General features: G+C 41.8%; 1 protein-coding gene across 1 annotated transcript in view; it reads right to left on the bottom strand.

The window, feature by feature from the left end:
- Positions 1–26,812, bottom strand: part of DCP2 (decapping mRNA 2) — a 201,060-nt gene that overhangs the window by 159,417 nt on the left and 14,831 nt on the right. Inside the window, exons 2-3 of the mRNA XM_053701546.1 lie at positions 14,461–14,612; positions 3,805–3,932 (exon numbers count right to left, since the gene is read on the bottom strand). Of these exons, the coding sequence (XP_053557521.1) occupies positions 3,805–3,932; positions 14,461–14,612 (280 nt within the window). The remainder of the gene's footprint in view (positions 1–3,804; positions 3,933–14,460; positions 14,613–26,812) is intronic.

The following is a 26,812-nucleotide window of genomic DNA, read 5'->3' as shown; positions in this document are numbered from 1 at the left end:
CAGAATTTTTATTGGCAGGAGACTCTCCTCCTGACTCCATTGTCCCTGAGCCTTCAGAGAATTCCAGACGGCACCCCAACCTAGAAGGCTGGCGTCTGTTGTTACAATTGTCCAGTCTGGTCTGCTGAAAGGCATCCCCCTGGACAGATGTGGCCGAGAAAGCCACCATAGAAGAGAATTTCTGGTCTCTTGATCCAGATTCAGAGAAGGGGATAAGTCTGAGTAATCCCCATTCCATTGACTTAGCATGCACAGTTGCAGTGGTCTGAGGTGTAAGCGTGCAAAGGGTACTATGTCCATTGCCGCTACCATTAAGCCGATTACCTCCATGCATTGAGCCACTGACGGGTGTTGAATGGAATGAAGGGTGCGGCAAGCACTTTGAAGTCTTGTTAGCCTGTCCTCTGTCAGGTAAATCTTCATTTCTACAGAATCTATAAGAGTCCCCAGGAAGGGAACTCTTGTGAGTGGAACGAGTGAACTTTTCTTTTCGTTCACCTTCCATCCATGTGACCTTAGAAATGCCAGTACTAACTCTGTATGAGACTTGGCAGTTTGAAAGCTTGAAGCTTGAATCAGGATGTCGTCTAGGTATGGAGCTACCGAGATTCCCCGCGGTCTTAGTACCGCCAGAAGAGCACCCAGAACCTTTGTGAAGATTCTTGGAGCTGTAGCCAATCCGAATGGAAGAGCCACAAACTGGTAATGCCTGTCTAGGAAGGCAAACCTTAGGTACCGGTAATGATCTTTGTGAATCGGTATGTGAAGGAAGGCATCCTTTAAATCTACAGTGGTCATGTACTGACCCTCTTGGATCATAGGTAAAATTGTCCGAATAGTCTCCATCTTGAACGATGGAACTCTTAGGAATTTGTTTAGGATCTTTAAGTCCAGGATTGGTCTGAAAGTTCCCTCTTTTTTGGGAACCACAAACAGATTTGAGTAAAACCCCTGTCCCTGTTCCGATCGTGGAACAGGATGGATTACTCCCATTAACAAGAGCTCTTGTACGCAGCGTAGAAACGCCTCTTTCTTTGTCTGGATTGTTGACAACCTTGACAGATGAAATCTCTCTCTTGGAGGAGAGTATTTGAAGTCCAGAAGGTATCCCTGAGATATTATCTCTAGCGCCCAGGGATCCTGGACATCTCTTGCCCAAGCCTGGGCGAAGAGAGAAAGTCTGCCCCCCACTAGATCCGATCCCGGATCGGGGGCCCTCAATTCATGCTGTTTTAGGGGCAGCAGCAGGTTTCCTGGTCTGCTTGCCCTTGTTCCAGGACTGGTTAGGTTTCCAGCCTTGTCTGTAGCGAGCAACAGCTCCTTCCTGTCTTGGTGCAGAGGAAGTTGATGCTGCTCCAGCTTTGAAATTACGAAAGGAACGAAAATTAGACTGTCTAGCCTTAGCTTTGGCTTTGTCCTGAGGCAGGGCATGGCCTTTACCTCCTGTAATGTCAGCGATAATCTCTTTCAACCCGGGCCCGAATAAGGTCTGCCCTTTGAAAGGTATATTAAGCAATTTAGACTTAGAAGTAACATCAGCTGACCAGGATTTTAGCCACAGCGCCCTGCGTGCCTGAATGGCGAATCCTGAATTCTTCGCCGTAAGTTTAGTAAGATGTACTACGGCCTCCGAAATGAATGAATTAGCTAGTTTAAGGACTCTAAGCCTGTCCGTAATGTCGTCCAGAGTAGCTGAACTAATGTTCTCTTCCAGAGACTCAATCCAGAATGCCGCTGCAGCCGTGATCGGCGCAATGCATGCAAGGGGTTGCAATATAAAACCTTGTTGAACAAACATTTTCTTAAGGTAACCCTCTAATTTTTTATCCATTGGATCTGAAAAAGCACAGCTATCCTCCACCGGGATAGTGGTACGCTTAGCTAAAGTAGAAACTGCTCCCTCCACCTTAGGGACCGTTTGTCATAAGTCCCGTGTGGTGGCGTCTATTGGAAACATTTTTCTAAATATCGGAGGGGGTGAGAACGGCACACCGGGTCTATCCCACTCCTTAGTAACAATTTCAGTAAGTCTCTTAGGTATAGGAAAAACCTCAGTACTCGCCGGTACCTCGCAAAATATTTATCCAACCTACACATTTTCTCTGGTATTGCAACTGTGTTACAATCATTCAGAGCCGCTAACACCTCCCCTAGTAATACACGGAGGTTTTCCAGTTTAAATTTAAAATTTGAAATATCTGAATCCAGTCTGTTTGGATCAGAACCGTCACCCACAGAATGAAGTTCTCCGTCCTCATGTTCTGCCACCTGTGACGCAGTGTCTGACATGGCCCTAATATTATCAGCGCACTCTGTTCTCACCCCAGAGTGATCACGCTTACCTCTTAGTTCTGGTAATTTAGCCAAAACTTCAGTCATAACAGTAGCCATATCCTGTAATGTGATTTGTAATGGCTGCCCAGATGTACTCGGCGCTACAATATCACGCACCTCCCGATCGGGAGATGCAGGTACTGACACGTGAGGCGAGTTAGTCGGCATAACTCTCCCCTCGTTGTTTGGTGAAATTTGTTCAATTTGTACAGATTGACTTTTATTTAAAGTAGCATCAATACAGTTAGTACATAAATTTCTATTGGGCTCCACTTTGGCATTGCAACAAATGACACAGGTATCATCCTCTGAATCAGACATGTTTAACACACTAGCAAATAAACTTGCAACTTGGAATACAATTCAATTAGAATAATATTAAAAACGTACTGTGCCTTTAAGAAGCACAGAAGATCTATGACAGTTGAAAATTAATAAATTGAAAACAGTTATAGAGTAAACAACACAACTTTAGCAAAGGTTTAATCCCATTAGCAAAGATAACAAATTCTGAAAGCAGGAAACAAATTACAGAATAAACGTTTTTTATCTCAGTCAACTATAATTCTCACAGCTCTGCTGAGAGAAATTACCTCCCTCAAAATAAGTTTTGAAGACCCCTGAGCTCTGTAGAGATTAACCGGATCATGCAGGAAATACAATGAGCTGCTGACTGAAATATTTGATGCGTAGTAAAAGCGCCAAAAAACGGCCCCTCCCCCTCACACACAGCAGTGAGAGAGAACAGAAACTGTCAGAAAAAAGATTAAGCAACTGCCAAGTGGAAAAATAGTGCCCAAACATTTATTCACTCAGTACCTCAGCAAATGAAAACGATTTTACATTCCAGCAAAAACGTTAAACATAATTTCTAGTTATTAAACAGCTTTATGTAATTCTTACAGTGTAATTCTAGTGAAGTACCATTCCCCAGAATACTGAAGTGTAAAGTATACATACATGACATTATATCGGTATGGCAGGATTTTCTCATCAATTCCATTGTCAGAAAATAAAAGCTGCTACATACCTCTATGCAGATTCATCTGCCCGCTGTCCCCTGATCTGAAGTTTACCTCTCCTCAGATGGCCGAGAAAAACAGCAATATGATCTTAACTACTCCGGCTAAAATCATAGCAAAAACTCTGGTAGATTCTACTTCAAACTCTGCCAGAGAGGTAATAACACACTCCGGTGCTATTTTAAAATAACAAACTTTTGATTGAAGATATAAAACTAAGTATAATCACCATAGTCCTCTCACACATCCTATCTAGTCGTTGAGAATGACTGGGAGTGACGTAGAGGGGAGGAGCTATATGCAGCTCTGCTGGGTGAATCCTCTTGCACTTCCTGTTGGGGAGGAGTAATATCCCAGAAGTAATGATGACCCGTGGACTGATCACACTTAACAGAAGAAAACAAGGTCTTGCTATATAGAATTTTAATACAGACTTTTCATTACTTACATTTTCCAGGGTCTCGTCTAAAATAATAGCACCATATGTTGGCACTCCCATTTTGTATTCCTTCCATTCATCCAGGACTCTCTGCACGTCTTCACCATTAGGCAGTAAAAATGGACAATGCTGGAAAAGTAAAGACTTTGTAAAGGAATATCTACAGATTTAACTAAAATTAATCCAAACAGAAAAAAACCCTTGCTAACCAGTCACAAGCCATGACATGAATATGTTGTATCCACATACCCTGTTCAAATATGCAGTAGAAGAGAGAGAATAGAGCTCCCTCTTCTCCTGCCTTAACCCTTTCGAGTCCTTTTAATTCTTACATAGTGCCCCAGCAGGTCTTATTTTTATGTTCACGCCATTTTTTTATCTGAAAATAAAGCTTCATGTTTCATGTCCCTTTGAGCATAACAAAAAAAAAGCTTGAATAGAAAATTGCAGCATGTGCTTTCAGATATACAAAAACGTTAAAATAGTTACACTTTAGACCAGTATATAGAAAAGTCTGTTTTTTTAACGCTTTTGTTTATCTGAAAGTACATGCTGCAATTTTCAAAAGCTCCATGTAGGAGACACTGGCAGTATATTGTCATCCTCCCGGTGCTCAAGCCTCTGATAATGGGAGCGGAGAGTCCCAAGTAATGATTCCTGGTAGCCCACCTGTTTGGTTCCGGTAGCACCATCTTACCACGCCGTCACCATACTAATTGCACAGCTAAATAGCAAGTCCAGCAAGTAAATCGCTAGATGTCGCTATTTAGCTGTGCAATTCAAAGCAAAAAGTAATGTCGGAATATATCAGTCATTGGACCGCAAGCGGTAAAACCCTTTGTCGGATATATTCCGACATGGGACCGGAAAGAGTTAAAGGGACATAAAACACAATTTTTTTCTTTCATGATTCAGATAGAGCATACAATTTTAAACTTTCCAATATATTTCAGTTATCAATTTTTTTTTTTTATCCTATGTTGAAAAGCAGTAAAGTAAGCTTAAGAGTGTGCACATGTCTGAAGCTCTATATGAGAGCAGTTTAGCAACAATGTTATATATTAGCTGGAGCACTAGAAGGCAGCACTATTTCCTGTCATGTAGGCCGTCAGGCGTGTGCACACTACCTACCTAGGTATCCCTTCAACAAAGAATAACATGAGAACAAAGCAAACTTGAAATAGAATTAAATTGGAAAATTTTTCAAAATGGTATTCTCTATCTGAATAATGAAAGAAATCTTTTGGGTTTAATGTCCCTTTAAGGTAGTTCTGCTCACTTAATTAAATTATACGCTTTCAAAACAGACAAATTCATTTCTAATGTTCACTCAATAACAAATCATAAAGATGTGTTTTTTCAATGGCACAAAGTTATGTTAGTTAATGGCAAAGTTTATGTTCCTAATCAAATGTTAACCTCTTCGATGCACAAGACGAGGCATTCTTGTGATGCTTATCGCAGCCTGTGTGCACATAAGTATAAAATTCATGCAGAGGGATCGCCATACAGAATATGTATCGGCGATACCCCATACTACAGGCCAGGGATCGTTCGTGGACTAGTGGGTGGCCCTCCAAAGCATTTAATGGGAGTGCTGGTGACGCAACAAAGGGTCACAATATCTGCAAGGAAGCTGGGTGTTGGAGGCCATTCAACAATCTCAATCTAAGCTCCCTTAGCAACTAAAGACTTAGCATCAAGACCCCTCATTTGAAATAGAAGTTTCTGTTATTTCAAGTGGTGGTCTTGAAAAAACATAATTTATGCTTACCTGATAAATTTATTTCTCTTGTGGTGTATCCAGTCCATGGATCATCCATTACTTGTGGGATATTCTCCTTCCCAACAGGAAGTTGCAAGAGGATCACCCACAGCAGAGCTGCTATATAGCTCCTACCCTAACTGCCATATCCAGTCATTCGACCGAAACTAGCCGAGAAAGGAGAAACCATAGGGTGCAGTGGTGACTGTAGTTTAAAATTTAGACCTGCCTTAAAAGGACAGGGCGGGCCGTGGACTGGATACACCACAAGAAAAATAAATTTATCAGGTAAGCATAAATTATGTTTTCTCTTGTTAGGTGTATCCAGTCCACGGATCATCCATTACTTGTGGGATACCAATACCAAACTAAAGTACACGGATGAAGGGAGGGACAAGGCAGGCTTAAATGGAAGGAACCACTGCCTGTAGAACCTTTCTCCCAAAAATAGCCTCCGAAGAAGCAAAAGTATCAAATTTGTAAAATTTTGAAAAGGTATGAAGCGAAGACCAAGTTGCCGCTTTGCAAATCTGTTCAACAGAAGCCTAATTTTTAAAGGCCCAGGTGGAAGCCACAGCTCTAGTAGAATGAGCTGTAATCCTTTCAGGGGGCTGCTGTCCAGCAGTCTCATAGGCTAAGCGTATTACGCTCCGAAGCCAAAAAGAAAGAGAGGTTGCCGAAGCCTTTTGACCTCTCCTCTGTCCAGAGTAAACAACAAACAGGGAAGATGTTTGACGAAAATCTTTAGTCGCTTGTAAGTAAAACTATAAAGCACGGACTACGTCCAAATTATGTAAAAGACGTTCCTTCTTTGAAGAAGGATTAGGACACAATGATGGAACAACAATCTCTTGATTGATATTCTAGTTGGAAACTACCTTAGGTAAAAACCCAGGTTTTGTACGCAGAACTACTTTATCTGTATGGAAAATCAGATAAGGAGACTACATTGTAAAGCTGATAACTCAGAGACTCTACAAGCCGAGGAAATAGCAATCAAAAACAGAACTTTCCAAGATAAAAGTTTGATATCAATGGAATGAAGGGGTTCAAACGGAACTCCTTGAAGAACCTTAAGAACCAAGTTTAAGCTCCATGGAGGAGCAACAGGTTTAAACACAGGCTTAATTCTAACCAAAGCCTGACAAAATGCCTGGACATCTGGAACCTCTGCCAGACGCTTGTGCAAAAGGATAGACAGAGCAGAAATCTGTCCCTTTAAATAACTAGCTGATAATCCTTTATCCAAACCCTCTTGGAGAAAGGACAATATCCTAGGAATCCTAACCTTACTCCATGAGTAATTCTTGGATTCACACCAATGAAGATATTTGCGCCATATCTTATGGTAGATTTTCCTGGTTACAGGCTTTCGTGCCTGTATTAAGGTATCAATAACTGACTCGGAGAAGCCACGCCTTGATAAAATCAAGCGTTCAATCTCCAGGCAGTCAGTCTCAGAGAAATTAGATTTGGATGATTGAAAGGACCTTGTAGTAGAAGGTCTTGTCTCAGAGGCAGAGGCCAAGGTGGAAAGGATGACATGTCCACCAGGTCTGCATACCAGGTCCTGCGTGGCCACGCAGGCGCTGTCAAGATCACCGATGCTCTCTCCTGTTTGATTTTGGCAATCAGTCGAGGGAGCAGAGGAAACGGTGGAAACACATAAGCCAGGTTGAAGAACCACGGTGCTGCTAGAGCATCTATCAGCGTCGCTTCTGGGTCCCTGGACCTAGATCCGTAACAAGGAAGCTTGGCGTTCTGGCGAGACGCCATGAGATCCAATTCTGGTGTGCCCCAACGATGAACCAATTGAGCAAACACCTCCGGATGGAGTTCCCACTCCCCCGGATGAAAAGTCTGACGACTTAGAAAATCCGCCTCCCAGTTCTCTACACCTGGGATATGGATCGCTGATAGATGGCAAGAGTGAGTCTCTGCCAAGCGAATTTTCTTGGAGACTTCTAACATCGCTAGGGAGCTCCTGGTCCCCCCTTGATGGTTGATGTAAGCCACAGTCGTGATGTTGTCAGACTGAAATCTGATGAACCTCAGGGTTGCCAACGGAGGCCAAGCTAGAAGAGCATTGAATATTGCTCTTAACTCCAGAATATTTATTGGGAGGAGTTTCTCCTCCTGAGTCCACGATCCCTGAGCCTTCAGAGAATTTCAGACTGCACCCCAACCTAGAAGGCTGGTATCTGTTGTTACAATTGTCCAATCTGGCCTGCGAAAGGTCATACCTTTGGACAGATGGACCCCGAGATAGCCACCAGAGAAGAGAATCTCTGGTCTCTTGATCCAGATTTAGCAGAGGGGACAAATCTGTGTAATCCCCATTCCACTGACTGAGCATGCATAATTGCAGCGGTCTGAGATGTAGGCGCGCAAATGGCACTATGTCCATCGCCGCTACCATTAAGCCGATCACTTCCATGCACTGAGCCACCGAAGGGCGCGGAATGTAGTGAAGAACACGGCAGGAATTTAGAAGCTTTGATAACCTGGACTCCGTCAGGTAAATTTTAATTTCTACAGAATCTATCAGAGTTCCTAGGAAGGAAAGCCTTGTGAGGGGTGATAGAGAACTCTTTCCCTCGTTCACTTTCCACCCATTCGACCTCAGAAATGCCAACACTATGTCCGTATGAGATTTGGCAATTTGACGCCTGTATCAGGATGTCGTCTAGATAAGGGGCCACTGCTATGCCCCGTGGTCTTAGGACCGCCAGAAGAGACCCCAGAACCTTTGTAAAAATTCTTGGGGCTGTAGCTAACCCGAAGGGAAGAGCCACAAACTGGTAATGCCTGTCTAGAAAGCCAAACCTTAGGAACCGATGATGATCTTTGTGAATCGGTATGTGAAGGTAAGCATCCTTCAAATCCACTGTGGTCATGTACTGACCCTCCTGGATCATAGGTAGGATTGTCCGAATAGTTTCCATTTTGAACGATGGAACTCTGAGGAATTTGCTTAAGATCTTTAGATCCAAAATTGGTCTGAGGGTTCCCTCTTTTTTGGGAACCACAAACATATTTGAATAAAATCCCTGTCCTTGTTCCATCTGTGGAACTGGATGGATCACTCCCATTATTAGGAGGGCTTGCACACAGCGTAAGAATGCCTCTTTCTTTATCCGGTTTACAGATAATCCCGAAAGGTGAAATCTCCCTTGTGGGGGGGAAGCTTTGAAGTCCAGAAGATATCCCTGAGATATGATCTCCAACGCCCAGGGATCCTGAACATCTCTTGCCCACGCCTGGGCGAAGAGAGAAAGTCTGCCCCCTACTAGATACGTTGCCGGATAGGGGGCCGTTCATTCATGCTGTCTTTGAGGCAGCAGCAGGCTTTCTGGCCTGCTTGCCTTTGCTCCAGGCCGGCTTGGATTGCGCAAAAGTTCCCTCTTGTTTTGTAGCAGAGGAAGTTGATGCTGCACCTGCCTTGAAGTTTCGAAAGGCACGAAAATTAGACTGTTTGGCCCTTGAATTGGCCCTGTCCTGAGGAAGGGTATGACCCTTACCTCCAGTAATATCAGCAATAATTTCCCTCTAACCAGGCCCGAATAGGGTCTGCCCCTTGAAGGGAATGTTAAGTAATTTAGACTTTGAAGTCACGTCAGCTGACCAAGATTTAAGCCATAGCGCCCTACGCGCCTGGATGGCGAATCCAGAATTCTTAACCGTTAGTTTAGTCAAATGAACAATGGCATCAGAAACAAAAGAATTAGCTAGCTTAAGTGTTCTAAGCTTGTCAAGTATTTCAGTCAATGGAGTAGCTGTCTGAAAGGCCTCTTCCAGAGACTCAAACCAGAACGCCGCAGCAGCAGTGACAGGAGCAATGCATGCAAGGAGCTGCAGGATAAAACCTTGTTGAATAAACATTTTCTTAAGGTAATCTAATTTTTTATCCATTGGATCTGAAAAAGCACAACTGTCCTCGACAGGGATAGTGGTACGCTTTGCTAAAGTAGAAACTGCTCCCTCCACCTTAGGGACCGTCTGCCATAAGTCCCGTGTGGTGGCGTCTATTGGAAACATTTTTCTAAAAATAGGAGGGGGGGGAAACGGCACACCGGGTCTGTCCCACTCCTTAGTAATAATTTCTGTAAACCTTTTAGGTATTGGAAAAAACGTCAGTACACACCGGCACCGCGTAGTATTTATCCAGTCTACACAATTTCTCTGGCACTGCAATTGTGTCACAGTCATTCAGAGCAGCTAAAACCTCTCCAAGCAACACCCGGAGGTTCTTAAGCTTAAATTTAAAATTAGACATATCTGAATCAGGTTTCCCCGAGTCAGAGACGTCACCCACAGACTGAAGCTCTTCCTCAGCTTCTGCATATTGTGACGCAGTATCAGACATGGGCCTTAAAACATCTGCGCGCTCTGTATTACGTCTAACCCCAGAGCTATCGCGCTTTCCTCAGAATTCAGGCAGTCTGGCTAATACCGCTGACAGGGTATTATCCATGATTGCCGCCATGTCCTGCAAAGTAATCGCTATGGGCGTCTTTGATGTACTTGGCGCCATTTTAGCGTGAGTCCCTTGAGCGTGAGTCAAAGGGCCCGACATGTGGGGAGAGTTAGTCGGCATAACTTCCCCCTCGTCAGAATCCTCTGGTGATAATTCTTTTAAAGATAACAGCTGATCTTTATTGTTTAAAAAGAAATCAATACATTTAGTACACATTCTCCTATGGGGTTCCACCATGGCTTTTAAACATAATGAACAAGGAGTTTCCTCTCTGTCAGACATGTTTATACAGACTAGCAATGAGACTAGCAAGCTTGGAAAACACTTTAAAACAAGTTAACAAGCAATATAAAAAAACGTTACTGTGCCTTTAAGAGAAACAAATTTTGCCAAAATTTGAAATAACAGTGAAAAAAGGCAGTTAAACTAACAAAATTTTTACAGTGTATGTAACAAGTTAGCAGAGCATTGCACCCACTTGCAAATGGATGATTAACCCCTTAATACAAAAAACAGATTAACAAAACGAAAAACATGTTTTTTAAACAGTCATAACAACTGCCACAGCTCCTACTTTTGAAGACTTTTGAGCCCTTCAGAGATGTCCTATAGCATGCAGGGGACTGCTGAGGGAAGCTGAATGTCACAGTCTGTAATTTTAACTGCACCAACTGTAACTTTTATACTATAACAGTGGAAAGCCTCAGGAAACTGTTTCTAGGCAAAAATAAAGCCAGCCATGTGGAAAAAACTAGGCCCCAATAAGTTTTATCACCAAAGCATATATAAAAACGATTAAACATGCCAGCAAACGTTTTATATTGCACATTAATCAGAGTATATACCTCTGATAGCAAGCCTGATACTAGTCGATATTAAATCACTGTATTTAGGCTTTAACTTACATTAATCCGGTATCAGCAGCATTTTCTAGCAAATTCCATCCCTAGAAAAACTTAACTGCACATACCTTATTGCAGGATACCCTGCACGCCATTCTCCATCTGAAGTTACCTCACTCCTCAGACATATGTGAGAATAGCAGTGGATCATAGTTACTTCTGCTAAGATCATAGAAAAACACAGGCAGATTCTTCTTCTAAATGCTGCCTGAGATAAAATAGCACAACTCCGGTACCATTTAAAAACAAACTTTTGATTGAAGAAAAAACTAACTATATTTTACCACTTTCCTCTTACTACCTCCAGCTATTTTGAGAGCTTGCAAGAGAATGACTGGATATGGCAGTTAGGGGAGGAGCTATATAGCAGCTCTGCTGTGGGTGATCCTCTTGCAACTTCCTGTTGGGAAGGAGAATATCCCACAAGTAATGGATGATCCGTGGACTGGATACACCTAACAAGAGAAAAAAATATATATAAAAATTAAAAAAAACATACAAAAAAAAAAAAAAAAAAAAACTTTACTAGGGAGGGTATCTATAGGGATACACAAAAAAACAAAATGTTTATTGACCCTCAATAAATTTTATTTTTTTGGTGTATACAGGGAGTGCAGAATTATTAGGCAAGTTGTATATTTGAGGATTAATTTTATTATTGAACAACAACCATGTTCTCAATGAACCCAAAAAACTCATTAATATCAAAGCTGAATAGTTTTGGAAGTAGTTTTTAGTTTGTTTTTAGTTTTAGCTATTTTAGGGGGATATCTGTGTGTGCAGGTGACTATTACTGTGCATAATTATTAGGCAACTTAGCAAAAAACAAATATATACCCATTTCAATTATTTATTTTTACCAGTGAAACCAATATAACATCTCAACATTCACAAATATACATTTCTGACATTCAAAAACAAAACAAAAACAAATCAGTGACCAATATAGCCACCTTTCTTTGCAAGGACACTCAGAAGCCTGCCATCCATGGATTCGGTCAGTGTTTTGATCTGTTCACCATCAACATTGCGTGCAGCAGCAACCACAGCCTCCCAGACACTGTTCAGAGAGGTGTAATGTTTTCCCTCCTTGTAAATCTCACATTTGATGATGGGCCACAGGTTCTCAATGGGGTTCAGATCAGGTGAACAAGGAGGCCATGTCATTAGATTTTCTTCTTTTATACCCTTTCTTGCCAGCCACGCTGTGGAGTACTTGGACGCGTGTGATGGAGCATTGTCCTGCATGAAAATCATGTTTTTCTTGAAGGATGCAGACTTCTTCCTGTACCACTGCTTGAAGAAGGTGTCTTCCAGAAACTGGCAGTAGGACTGGGAGTTGAGCTTGACTCCATCCTCAACCCGAAAAGGCCCCACAAGCTCATCTTTGATGATACCAGCCCAAACCAGTACTCCACCTCCACCTTGCTGGCGTCTGAGTCGGACTGGAGCTCTCTGCCCTTTACCAATTCAGCCACGGGCCCATCCATCTGGCCCATCAAGACTCACTCTCATTTCATCAGTCCATAAAACCTTAGAAAAATCAGTCTTGAGATATTTCTTGGCCAAGTCTTGACGTTTCAGCTTGTGGTCGTCTTTCAGCCTTTCTTACCTTGGCCATGTCTCTGAGTATTGCACACCTTGTGCTTTTGGGCACTCCAGTGATGTTGCAGCTCTGAAATATGGCCAAACTGGTGGCAAGTGGCATCTTGGCAGCTGCACGCTTGACTTTTCTCAGTTCATGGGCAGTTATATTTTGCACCTTGGTTTTTCCACACGCTTCTTGCGACCCTGTTGACTATTTTGAATGAAACGCTTGATTGTTCGATGATCACGCTTCAGAAGCTTTGCAATTTTAAGAGTGCTGCATCCCTCTGCAAGATATCTCACTATTTTTGACTTTTCTGAGCCTGTCAAGTCCTTCTTTTGACCCATTTTGCCAAAGGAAAGGAAGTTGCCTAATAATTATGCACACCTGATATAGGGTGTTGATGTCATTAGACCACACCCCTTCTCATTACAGAGATGCACATCACCTAATATGCTTAATTGGTAGTAGGCTTTCGAGCCTATACAGCTTGGAGTAAGACAAAATGCATAAAGAGAATGATGTGGTCAAAATACTCATTTGCCTAATAATTCTGCACTCCCTGTAAGTTCCTTTATTAAAAAAAAATATGTACATTTTGTCTAAATAGCTAGGAAATTACTGGCGTGACGGTGATCATCTAGCATAATTTTTTTTTTTTTTTTTTACAGCCTTCTCACTTGCAACAAAATGTAAAAAAAAAAAAAATGTATTTTGAATTTATTGGGAATATATATATAGCTTGAGTGGTTCAATTACTGAAATATGACTTACAATAGCATTTATACTTAAAGTGAATGTCAATTTTGATGCTAAAGTGCCCGGTTTTTAAAAATTTGATTTAAAACAGGGGCACTTTAATTCATCAAAATTTACATTTCACTCCTGTTGTGAAAAAAACAAACAAAAAAAAAACAAAAAAAAAAAAACTTACCTTTTAAACTTGACAGCAGCTCCAGCTTCCTCCGGTCGCTGCAAGCCATCTCTGACGTCAGAAATTATGGATAGGTCATCCTCCAATCACTGCTTCCCCCCGGGGGAATCAGTGTCTGATTAAACGCCGTGATTGGAGGAAGCCGGATTCCTCATTTTAAACCCAGGAAGAGGCTTTGCGACGGGTGGAGGAAGCTGGAGCGGCTGTCAAGTTTAAAAGGTAAGTTTTTTTTTTCACAACAGGAGTGAAATGTAAATTTTGATGAATTAAAGTGCCCCTGTTTTTAATCAAATTTTTAAAAACCGGGCACTTTAGCATCGAAATTGACATTCACTTTAAAGTGATTGTAAACTTTAGCTAGACGCTAAAGGGGGCACGCAATAATTGGAGGAAGCCGGATTAGTCATCCATATACTAAAGAAAGCAGAAGATGCGGGCGAAGGATCAGCGTTATGTTTACCATATTGCAAAGGTAAGTATTTTTAAAAATAAGCGTCTTTGTAAACTTTAATGAATTAAAGTAACCTGTTTTTAAGATTATTTTTTGATCCTGGGCTTTAATTCATTAAAACGTACAATCACTTTAAGCAGCAAAAAAGCTCAAAATTGACTTAGCACAGGGGTGTAAAAAAAAAAAAAAGTTAAAAACCATGGAAATTCCCGAAAATAAAAATGAATTCTAGGGGGGGGGGGGAATTGTTTGATTTTGGAATATTCATTAGTAAAAAAAAAAATATATACAAATGAATGAATAAGGTAATATTTAAGCAAAACAAAAACCTTAGCCCATAATGTGGTAAGTTAGAAGTGGCTGCCATTTTAAAAACTAACAATTCTGAAGCCTAATTTACTTGGTACTAAAACACTTGTCACTGGGGGAAAAAAACAAGTTTGTGTATTAGTAAGGGAATAACATCTTGAAACTAATTTAAAAGCATAAAATAAAACCTGACTGATACAAGAGATGCATTAATTTCAATACATTTAACAAAAGGATATCTGCTTTAGCAAAGTCTCTTATGCCACAGTGAGGTAGTCCAGGAAAGTTCTGCATCCAGAAGTCCAGGTAAAACCAATGGGCCAGTTCTATTTGGAAGCACACTCTGATAGCATTATCTCGCTCCTCACTGGGAATATGCAAAATAAACCGACTAGAAAAGGAACAATGAAAGAAAAAGGATTAAGTAAAACATGTAATGTTGTTGCAAAAATAGTTTAACGATTAGAAATAATGAATTTTATGTAACATACTGCAAAATACAATAAAAATAGGTGTCACGACAAACTGTGAAACACAAGGTGCATATTGAAAAATATTAAACAAGTAAATCTGGGTAACTAAAAGGAACATGGAAGTGAAGATTAAACTGCTACGTCAGCACTACAGAATTTGGCGGGGCTATAAAAATAAATATAAAAAACTGCAGATTATTTCTATTAGAAAAATAAACAATTTCCTTGGTATTCTTTGTTGAAAAGCATACCTAGGAAGGTTCATGAGCATGCATGTCCTTAGTACTATATGGCAGCATTGTTTGCAGCAACATTTTTACATTGCTGCAAATACTGCTGCCATATGTCATGTCCCTTTAACTTAGCAAAATATCAAATAAACCACCTGGCAAACCTGAAATTGAACGTGGCGCGACTAGTTAATTTCTAGGCCTTGCAGCTCTGAAATACAAATCCCACAGTGTTATTATATAATGTGAGGGGGAGATGGACACTTTTCAACAAAGGATGTCAAGGGGATTGTTTTTAGAAGCTGAAGATACTTGGATATTGGCTAGAGGTTTACAGTTTTACACATAATAGAGTGACAATTTATATATTAATGTTGGGAGCCAGACAGAAAACTGAACCACCAGCACATTTATTAATAGTCAAGACCTGCCCAAAGTGTTTGTGACTCAGGGACCAATTATCTAAAGCTAAAAAAAAAAAAAAAAAAAGTCTCCACAGATTGTGCAAAATTTCTCTCCATGCCGGTGAGCTTTTTAACAAAAAAGGTCCCCGAGTCTTTACCAGACTATAAAATAGCCAAATCCTGTTTACTGACTTGATCAGTTCCTGGCTACAAAAGCATCAAGTGTGTTCCTGTGATTTTTTTCATATACTGCTACTGCAGTTTACAGACTGAACCTTACTAGCATTTCTTAGAGTTCTGCACCTGCTGTAGCAATGGTCTTTAAAGGGATAGTAAAGTCCAAATTAAAAGGCCATAATACCCAAATGTTGAAACACTTGAAAGTGATGCAGCATAGCTGTAAAAAGCTGACTAGAAAATATCACCTGAACATCTGTAAAAAAGAAAGATATTTTACCTCAAAAATGTCCTAAGTATTCAAACCCCATTGCAAAGGACTTTAAGCAGCAAATCAGTATGTCTGTCCCGGGACAGGCAAGGGACTGAGCCTTGTGCACACTAATGTAATTTCCCTATTCAGTTTAAGAAAGTTTACTATGAAATCTCATGAGAGTTAAGTCAAATCTCATGAGATCACAGTAAAAAAGTTCATGACCTCAGCAGTGTTGATGCCGATTGGGTACTGTTCATTTCATTTTTTATTTTTTTACCTGCAGCTGGGCAGCAGCTGAGTATAACTTTTTACACAGAACCAACTCTACCGAGTTGAGGAAATTGTGAGGTAAAATATCTTCTTTTTTTACGTAGAGAGGCTCAGGTGATATTTTCCTGTCAGCTTTTTACAGTTATGCTGCATCAGTTTCAAGTGATTTAGTATATGAGTATTATGTCCATTTAAACTTTCATGATTCAGATAGGGCATGTAATTTTAAACAACTTTCTAATTTACTTTTATCATCAAATTTGCTTTGTTCTCTTGTTATTCTTAGTTGAAAGCTAAACCTAGGTAGGCTCATATGCCAATTTCTAAGCCCTTGAAGGCTGCCCCTTATCTGAATGCATTTGACAGTTTTACAGCTAGAGGGCGTTAGTTTGTGTGTTTCATATTAGATAACATTGTGCTCACGCACAAGAAGTTATATAAGAGTCTGCACTTATTGCCTGAAATGCAAGTCTGTCAAAAGATCTGAGATAAGGAGGCAGTCAGCAGAGGCTTAGATACAAGGTAATTACAGCGGTAAAACGTATATTAATATACGTTAAACAGTGTTGGTTATGCTAAACTGGGTAATGGTAAAAAAAAAAATGAGTATCTTTTTAAACAATAACATTTTTGGTGTTTACTATACCTTTAAGTTATTCATAAAAACTCCATATACGTCTTAGTACACAAACCATGACGATAAGTCATCACTTTGGAATAATGCTGCGTTTATATATTTTTTTAAAGGGAGCCCCAAACTAAAAACAGAATTTATGCTTACCTGATAAATTTCTTTCTCCAACGGTGTGTCCGGTCCACGGCGTCATCCTTACTTGTGGGAATATTCTCCTCCCCAACAGGAAATGGCAAAGAGCACAGCAAAAGCTGCCCACACAGCCCCTCCTCAGGCTCCGCCCCCCCAGTCATTCGACCGACGGTTAGGAGAAAAAAAGGAGAAACTATAGGGTGCCGTGGTGACTGTAGTGTATAGAGAAAGAAATTTTTCAAACCTGATTAAAAAACCAGGGCGGGCCGTGGACCGGACACACCGTTGGAGAAAGAAATTTATCAGGTAAGCATAAATTCTGTTTTCTACAACATTGGTGTGTCCGGTCCAAGGCGTCATCCTTACTTGTGGGAACCAATACCAAAGCTTTAGGACACGGATGAAGGGAGGGAGCAAATCAGGTCACCTAAACAGAAGGCACCACGGCTTGCAAAACCTTTCTCCCAAAAATAGCCTCCGAAGAAGCATAAGTATCAAATTTGTAGAATTTGGCAAAAGTGTGCAGAGAAGACCAAGTCGCTGCCTTACATATCTGATCAACAGAAGCCTCGTTCTTGAAGGCCCACGTGGAAGCCACAGCCTTAGTGGAGTGAGCTGTGATTCGTTCAGGAGGCTGCCGTCCGGCAGTCTCATAAGCCAATCGGATAATGCTTTTCAGCCAGAAAGAGAGAGAGGTAGCAGTAGCTTTTTGTCCTCTCCTCTTACCAGAGTAAATGACAAACAAAGATGAGGTTTGTCTAAAATCCTTTGTTGCTTCTAAATAGAACTTTAAAGCACGAACTACATCTAAATTGTGTAACAAACGTTCCTTCTTAGAAACTGGTTTCGGGCACAGAGAAGGAACAACTATTTCCTTGTTTCTTGTTGGAAACAACTTTTGGAAGAAAACCAGGCTTCGTATGCAAAACGACCTTATCTGAATGGAACACCAGATAGGGTGGATCACACTGCAAAGCAGATAATTCAGAAACTCTTCTAGCAGAAGAAATGGCAACCAAAAACAGAACTTTCCAAGATAGTAACTTGATATCTATGGAATGTAAAGGTTCAAACGGAACCCCTTGAAGAACTGAAAGAACTAAATTTAGACTCCAAGGAGGAGTTATGGGTCTGTAAACAGGCTTGATTCTGACCAAAGCCTGTACAAAAGCTTGTACATCAAAACAGATAAAGCAGAAATCTGTCCTTTTAGAGAACTCGCTGACCACCCTTTATCCAAACCCTCTTGGAGAAAGGAGAGAATCTTAGGAATTTTAATCTTACTCCAGGAGAATCCCTTGGATTCACACCAACAGATATATTTTTTCCATATTTTATGGTAAATCTTTCTAGTCACAGGTTTTCTGGCTTGGACCAGAGTATCAATCACAGAATTTGAAAACCACGCTTGGATAAAATCAAGCGTTCAATTTCGAAGCAGTCAGCTGCAGAGAAACTAGATTTGGATGTTCGAATGGACCTTGTACTAGAAGATCCTGTCTCAAAGGTAGCTTTCATGGTGGAGCCGATGACATATTCACCAGGTCTGCATACCAAGTCCTGCGTGGTCACGCAGGAGCTATCAGAATCACCGAGGCCTTCTCCTGTTTGATCCTGGCTACGAGCCTGGGAAGGAGAGGAAACGGTGGAAACACATAAGCTAGGTTGAACGACCAAGGCGCCACTAATGCATCCACTAGTCGTCTTGGGATCCCTGGATCTGGACCCGTAGCAAGGAGCCTTGAAGTTCTGACGAGACGCCATCAGATCCATGTCTGGAATGCCCCATAATTGAGTTAACTGGGCAAAGACCTCCGGGTGGAGTTCCCACTCCCCCGGATTGAAAGTCTGACGACTCAATAATCCGCCTCCCAGTTGTCTACTCCTGGGATGTGAATTGCAGATAGATGGCAGTAGTGATCCTCCGCCCATTTGATGATCTTGGATACCTCTCTCATCGCCAAGGAACTCTTTGTTCCTCCCTGATGGTTGATGTAAGCTACAGTCGTCATGTTGTCTGACTGGAATCTTATGAATCCGGCCTTCGCTAGTTGAGGCCAAGCCCGGAGCGCATTGAATATAGCTCTCAGTTCCAGGATGTTGATCGGGAGAAGAGACTCTTCCCGAGACCATAGACCCTGAGCTTTCAGGCAATCCCAGACCGCGCCCCAGCCTAATAGACTGGTGTCGGTCGTGACAATGACCCACTCTGGTCTGCGGAAACTCATTCCGAGACAGGTGATCCTGAGTCAACCACCAACGGAGTGAGTCTCTGGTTACCTGGTCTACTTGAATCTGGGGAGACAAGTCTGCATAGTCCCCATTCCACTGATTGAGCATGCACAGTTGTAATGGTCTTAGATGAATTTGAGCAAAAGGAACTATGTCCATTGCTGCAACCATCAATCCTACTACTTCCATGCACTGAGCTATGGAAGGCTGCAGAATAGAGTGAAGAACTTGACAAGCGTTTAGAAGCTTTGACTTTCTGACTTCTGTCAGGAAGATCTTCATTTCTAAAGAATCTATTATTGTACCCAAAAAGGGAACTCTTGTTGACGGAGACAGGGAACTCTTTTCTACGTTCACCTTCCACCCATGAGATCTGAGAAAGGCTAGAACAATGTCTGTATGAGCCTTTGCCTTGGAAAGAGACGACGCTTGAATTAGAATGTCGTCTAGATAAGGTGCCACTGCAATGCCCCTCGGTCTTAGGACCGCTAGAAGGGACCCTAGCACCTTTGTGAAAATTCTGGGAGCAGTGGCTAAACCGAACGGAAGAGCCACGAACTGGTAATGTTTGTCCAGAAAGGCGAACCTTAGGAACTGATGATGATGATCTTTGTGGATAGGAATATGTAGGTACGCATCCTTTAAATCCACGGTAGTCATATTGACCCTCCTGGATTGTAGGTAAAATTGTTCGAATGGTTTCCATATTGAACAATAGAACTCAGAGAAATTTGTTTAGAATTTTTAAATCCAGAATTGGTCTGAAAGTTCCCTCTTTTTTGGGAACTACAAACAGGTTTGAGTAAAACCCCTGACCTTGTTCCACTGTTGGAACTGGGTGTATCACTCCCATCTTTAATAGGTCTTCTACACAATGTAAGAATTCCTGTCTCTTTATTTGGTCTGAAGATAAGCGAAACATGTGGAACCTTCCCCTTGGAGGAAGTTCCTTGAATTCTAGAAGATAACCCTGAGAGACTATTTCTAGTGCCCAGGGATCTGGAACATCTCTTGCCCAAGCCTGAGCAAAGAGAGAGTCTGCCCCCTACTAGATCCGGTCCCGGATCGGGGGCTACCCCTTCATGCTGTCTTGGTAGCAGCAGCAGGCTTCTTGGCCTGTTTACCCTTGTTCCAGCCTTGCATTGGTTTCCAAGCTGGCTTAGCCTGGGAAGCGTTACCCTCTTGTCTAGAGGCTGCAGAGTTAGAAGACGGTCCGTTCCTGAAATTACGAAAGGAACGAAAATTGGACTTATTCTTAGCCTTGAAAGGCCTATCCTGTGGGAGGGCATGGCCCTTCCCCCCAGTGATGTCTGTTTCGCCGCTAATCTCGCTAATTGCAAAGCGGCATCTAAAATAAAGGAATTAGCTAACTTAAGTGCGTGAATTCTGTCCATGACTTCCTCATATGGAGTCTCCTTATTGAGCGACTTTTCTAGTTCATCGAACCAAAAACACGCCGCCGTAGTGACAGGAATAATGCACGAAATTGGTTGAAGGAGGAAACCTTGCTGAACAAAAATCTTTTTAAGCAAACCCTCCAATTTTTTTATCCATAGGATCTTTGAAAGCCCAATTGTCCTCAATGGGAATAGTCGTGCGTTTGGCTGGCGTAGAAACTGCCCCCTCAACCTTAGGGACTGTTTGCCATGTGTCCTTCCTTGGGTCGACCATGGGGAACATTTTCTTAAATATAGGAGGTGGGACAAAAGGTATGCCTGGTTTCTCCCACTCCTTAGTCACTATGTCCGCCACCCTTTTAGGTATCGGAAAGGCATCAGGGTGCACCGGGACCTCTAGGAATTTGTCCATCTTGCACAATTTTTCTGGAATGACCAAAGAGTCACAATCATCCAGCGTAGTTAGTACCTCCTTAAGTAATGCGCGGAGATGCTCTAACTTAAATTTAAACGTCAGGTTCTGCCGGTTGAGAAATTCTACCTGAATCAGAAAGATCTCCCTCCGACAAACCCTCCCTCACTGCCACTTCTGACTGGTGTGAGGGTATGACAGATAAATTATCGTCAGCGCACTCTTGCTCTACTGTATTTAAAACTGAGCAATCACGCTTTCTTTGAAATGCTGGCATTTTGGATAAAATATTAGCTATGGAATTATCCATTACAGTCGTTAATTGTTGCATAGTAACAAGCATTGGCGCGCTAGATGTACTAGGGGTCGCCTGCGCGGGCATAACTGGTATTGACACAGAAGGAGAGGATGAAGAACTATCCCCACTACCTTCATTTGAGGAATCATCTTGGGCAACCTTATTAAATGTGACAGTACTGTCCTTACTTTGTCTGGACGCCATGGCACAATTATCACATACATTTGAAGGGGGGACCACCTTGGCCTCCATACATACAGAACATGTTCTATCTGAAGGTACAGACATGTTAGACAGGCTTACACAGGCTAATAATGCAATAAAACCGTTTTTAAACAAAACCGTTACTGTCTCTTTAAATGTTAAACAGAGCACACTTTATTTCTGAATGTGTGAAAAACTATGAAGGAAATATCCGATCTTTACCAAATTTTCACCCTAGTGTCTTAATGCTTTTAAAGTATTGCACCCCAAGTTTGTAACCCCTTAAATGAGGAAACCGGAGCTGTTTTATCAATTAGCAACTTTAAACCCACTACAGTCCCAGTCACAGTGTTTGCTGCGGCTTCACCTGTCCTTGGGGGTTATACGACACCAAAATAAGCCTTCCAGGAACGTTTTCAATGGCCACCAGACCCTCTCACATGAAGCTGCATGCACTGCATCCAAAAGAAACTGCGCAATTATGGCGCGAAAATGAGGCTCTGCCTACTATAGTGAAAGGCCCTTCCTGACTGGGAAGGTGTCTAAACGACTGCCTGGCGCCTAAAAACGTTCCCCAATTCTAAAGTTTTGAAAAGCACTTCAAACCTCATAAAAATATTAAATAAAGCAATCGATTTAGCCCACAAGAGTGTCAACCAGTATATAGCCCATAATAAGCCTTCATTCTGTTATGAGTCTAAGAAAATGGCAGTCTTCTAGCATTACACAGTCTTGTTAGAAAATGGACTAGTCATACCTTGAGCAGAAAAGTCTGCAAACTGTTCCCCCCAACTGAAGTTCTCTGGGCTCAACAGTCCTGCGTGGGAACAGCAATTGATTTTAGTTACTGCTGCTAAAATCATACTCCTCTTTAAACAGAACTCTTCATCCTTTTCTGTTTTAGAGTAAATAGTACAAACCGGCACTATTTTAAAATAACAAACTCTTGATAGAAGAATAAAAAACTACAACTAAACACCACATACTCTTCACCATCTCCGTGGAGATGCTACTTGTTCAGAGCTGCAAAGAGAATGACTGGGGGGGCGGAGCCTGAGGAGGGGCTGTGTAGGCAGCTTTTGCTGTGCTCTTTGCCATTTCCTGTTGGGGAGGAGAATATTCCCACAAGTAAGGATGACGCTGTGGACCGGACACACCAATGTTGGAGAAAACATATCTAAACAAGTGAGGAAACTTCAGAGCAGAGATTTCTATCCTTACAAACATCACATACCATCCCTGGTTTTAGGTCTAAATCATGTATGCACATTTAACTACTTAAACATCACACAACTACCACTAGGTAGCACAATATTGAATTATTTAAAATCCAACTGCTCATTTAAAGGGACATGCAACCCAATTTGTTTGTTGCACGATTCAGATAGAGAATACAATTGTAAACAACTTTCTAATTTAGTTTTACCTAATTTGCTTCATTCTCCAGGTATCCTTTTTTGAAAAAGCAGCACTGCATTACTGGGAGCTAGCTGAACACTTCAGGAAGCCAATAACATAAAGGCATATATGTTCAGCCACCAATCAGCAGCTTCTGAGCCTTCCTTGGTATCCCTTTCAACAAAGGATACCGAATGAACAAAAATTAAATAGAAGTCAATTGGAAAGTTGTTGAAAAATCACAAGCTCTATCTAAATCATAAAAGAAAAAATTGAGTTTCATGTCCCTTTAATCTGAATTCTAACGTTAAAACATGTAAACATTTGGTTTCTTTCAATATACATACATACACACAAAGTATCTCACAAAAAAGTGAGTACACCCCTCACATTTCTGTAAATATTTTATTACAGATAGCCCTCAGTTTACACCGGGGTTAGGTTCCAGGAGGAATGGTTGTAAATCGAAACCATTGTAAATTGAAACCCAGTTTATAATGTAAGTCAATGGGAAGTGAGGGAGTTAGGTTCCAGGCCCCTCTCAAAACTGACATAAGTAACATCTAATACATTATTTTTAAAGCTTTGAAATGAAGACTTTACATGCTAAACAGCATTATAAACCTAATATAGATTGTATCATCATCAAATTAAGTTTAATGAACAAAAACATTTGCTAACAGCACCTAATAAAATAATCACACAACAGACTGCATCATCATCAAACTAAGCTTAATGAACAAAAACGTTTTTTTTTACTTGCATTTTTCTGCAATCAGTTCTCTGCATTGTTAGCATGTTAGATAATATTGGGTCTGCACCTATTCTATGCATTTCAATCTGCAGTGATTAATAGGAAGTTAGGCACCTTCCCCTCAAGCAGCTGGACAGGAAGATAATAGGGAAGTGGCTGCTCAATAGCTAATGTCTGTTCTGTGTACACAGATCAATTTCAGACCTAAGTTGCAAAACTTTGCTGCAAAACAAGAGGACAGCTCCACCTACTGGCTATTTTAATTACTGCACATGACTGAAAAAAAGGTTGTTATTCTGAAACGGCACAAATTGAACCAGCGTAAACCGAGGGCCACCTGTATATCTTTTCATGTGACAACACTGAAGAAATGACACTTTGCTACAATGTAAAGTAGTGAATGTACAGCCTGTATAACAGTGTCAATTTGCTGTCCCCTCAAAAACATAATTTATGCTTACCTGATAAATTTATTTCTCTTGTAGTGTAGTCAGTCCACGGGTCATCCATTACTTATGGAATATATCTCTTCCTAACAGGAAGCTGCAAGAGGATCACCCAAGCAGAGCTGCTATATAGCTCCTCCCCTCACATGTCATATTCAGTCATTCGACCAAAGCAGACGAGAAAGGAGAAACCATAGGGTGCAGTGGTGACTGGAGTTTAATAAAAATTTAGATCTGCCTTAAAGACAGGGCGGGCCGTGGACTGACTACACTACAAGAGAAATAAATTTATCAGGTAAGCATAAATTATGTTTTCTCTTGTTAAGTGTAGTCAGTCCACGGGTCATCCATTACTTATGGCATACCAATACCAAAGCTAAAGTACACGGATGAAGGGAGGGACAAGGCAGGAACATTAAACAGAAGGAACCACTGCCTGAAGTACCTTTCTCCCAAAAATAGCCTCCGAAGAAGCAAAAGTGTCAAATTTGTAAAATTTTGAAAAGGTGTGAAGCGAAGACCAAGTCGCAGCCTTGCAAATCTGTTCAACAGAGGCCTCATTTTTAAAGGCCCAGGTGGAAGCCACAGCTCTAGTAGAATGAGCTGTAATCCTTTCAGGAGGCTGCTGTCCAGCAGTCTCATAGGCTAAACGTATTATGCTACGAAGCCAAAAAGAGAGAGAGGTAGCCGAAGCCTTTTGACCTCTTCTCTGTCCAGAGTAAACGACAAACAGGGAAGAAGTTTGACGAAAATCTTTAGTTGCCTGCAAATAGAACTTCAGGGCACGGACTACGTCCAGATTATGCAAAAGTCGTTCCTTCTTTGAAGAAGGGTTAGGACACAGTGATGGAACAACAATCTCTTGATTGATATTCCTGTTAGTAACTACCTTAGGTAAGAACCCAGGTTTAGTACGCAGAACTACCTTGTCTGAATGAAAAATCAGATAAGGAGAATCACAATGTAAGGCAGATAACTCAGAGACTCTTCGAGCCGAGGAAATAGCCATCAAAAACAAAACCTTCCAGGATAACAGCTTGATATCAATGGAATGAAGGGGTTCAAATGGAACGCCTTGAAGAACATTAAGAACTAAGTTTAAGCTCCACGGCGGAGCAACAGTCTTAAACACAGGCTTAATCCTAGTTAAAGCCTGACAAAAAGCCTGAACGTCTGGAACTTCAGCCAGACGTTTGTGTAGAAGAATAGACAGAGCAGAAATCTGTCCCTTTAACGAACTAGCAGATAAGCCCTTTTCTAAACCCTCTTGTAGAAAGGACAATATCCTAGGAATCCTAACCTTACTCCATGAGTAACTCTTGGATTCGCATCAATATAAATATTTACGCCATATCTTATGGTAAATTTTTCTGGTAACAGGCTTCCTAGCCTGTATTAAGGTATCAATAACTGACTCAGAGAAGCCACGCTTTGATAGAATCAAGCGTTCAATCTCCATGCAGTCAGCCTCAGAGAAATTAGATTTGGATGGTTGAAAGGACCCTGAATTAGAAGGTCCTGTCTCAGAGGCAGAGACCACGGTGGACAGGATGACATGTCCACTAGGTCTGCATACCAGGTCCTGCGTGGCTATCAGAATCACCGAAGCTCTCTCCTGTTTGATCTTGGCAATCAAACGAGGAAGCATCGGGAATGGTGGAAACACATAAGCCATGTTGAAGACCCAAGGGGCTGTCAGAGCATCTATCAGCACCGCTCCCGGGTCCCTGGACCTGGATCCGTAACAAGGAAGCTTGGCGTTCTGACGAGACGCCATGAGATCCAGATCTGGTTTGCCCCAACGATGAATCAGTTGAGCAAAGACCTCCGGATGAAGTTCCCACTCCCCCGGATAAAAAGTCTGGCGACTTAGAAAATCCGCCTCCCAGTTCTCCACGCCTGGGATGTAAATCGCCGACAGGTGGCAAGAGTGAGACTCTGCCCAGCGAATTATCTTTGAGACTTCCAACATCGCTAGGGAACTTCTGGTTCCCCCTTGATGGTTGATGTAAGCCACAGTCGTGATGTTGTCCGACTGAAATCTGATGAACCTCAGAGTTGCCAACTGAGGCCAAGCTAGGAGAGCATTGAATATTGCTCTTAATTCCAGAATATTTATTGGGAGGAGTTTCTCCTCCTGAATCCATAATCCCTGAGCTTTCAGGGAGTTCCAGACTGCACCCCAGCCTAGAAGGCTGGCGTCTGTTACAATCGTCCAATCTGGCCTGCGAAAGGTCATCCCCTTGGACAGATGTGGCCGAGAAAGCCACCATAGAAGAGAATCTCTGGTCTCTTGATCCAGATTTAGTAGGGGGGACAAATCTGAGTAATCCCCGTTCCACTGACTTAGCATGCACAATTGCAGCGGTCTGAGATGCAGGCGCGCAAATGGTACTATGTCCATTGCCGCTACCATTAAGCCAATTACTTCCATGCACTGAGCAACTGACGGGTGTGGAATGGAATGAAGGACACGGCAAGCATTTAGAAGTTTTAATAACCTGGCCTCTGTCAGGTAAATTTTCATCTCTACAGAATCTATAAGAGTCCCTAGAAAGGGAACTCTTGTAAGTGGTAATAGAGAACTCTTTTCCACGTTCACCTTCCACCCATGCGACCTCAGAAATAGCAGAACTATCTCTGTATGAGACTTGGCAGTTTGAAAACTTGACGCTTGTATCAGAATGTCGTCTAGGTACGGAGTCACCGCTATGCCTCGCGGTCTTAGTACTGCCAGAAGTGAGCCCAGAACTTTTGTAAAGATTCTTGGAGCCGTAGCTAATCCGAAGGGAAGAGCTACAAACTGCTAATGCCTGTCTAGGAAAGCAAATCTTAGGTACCGATAATGATCCTTGTGAATCGGTATGTGAAGGT

The sequence above is a fragment of the Bombina bombina genome, chromosome 2, assembly GCF_027579735.1.
Source record: "Bombina bombina isolate aBomBom1 chromosome 2, aBomBom1.pri, whole genome shotgun sequence".
Taxonomy (NCBI): Eukaryota; Metazoa; Chordata; class Amphibia; order Anura; family Bombinatoridae; genus Bombina; species Bombina bombina.
This window is presented reverse-complemented; position numbering and strand designations above follow the sequence as displayed.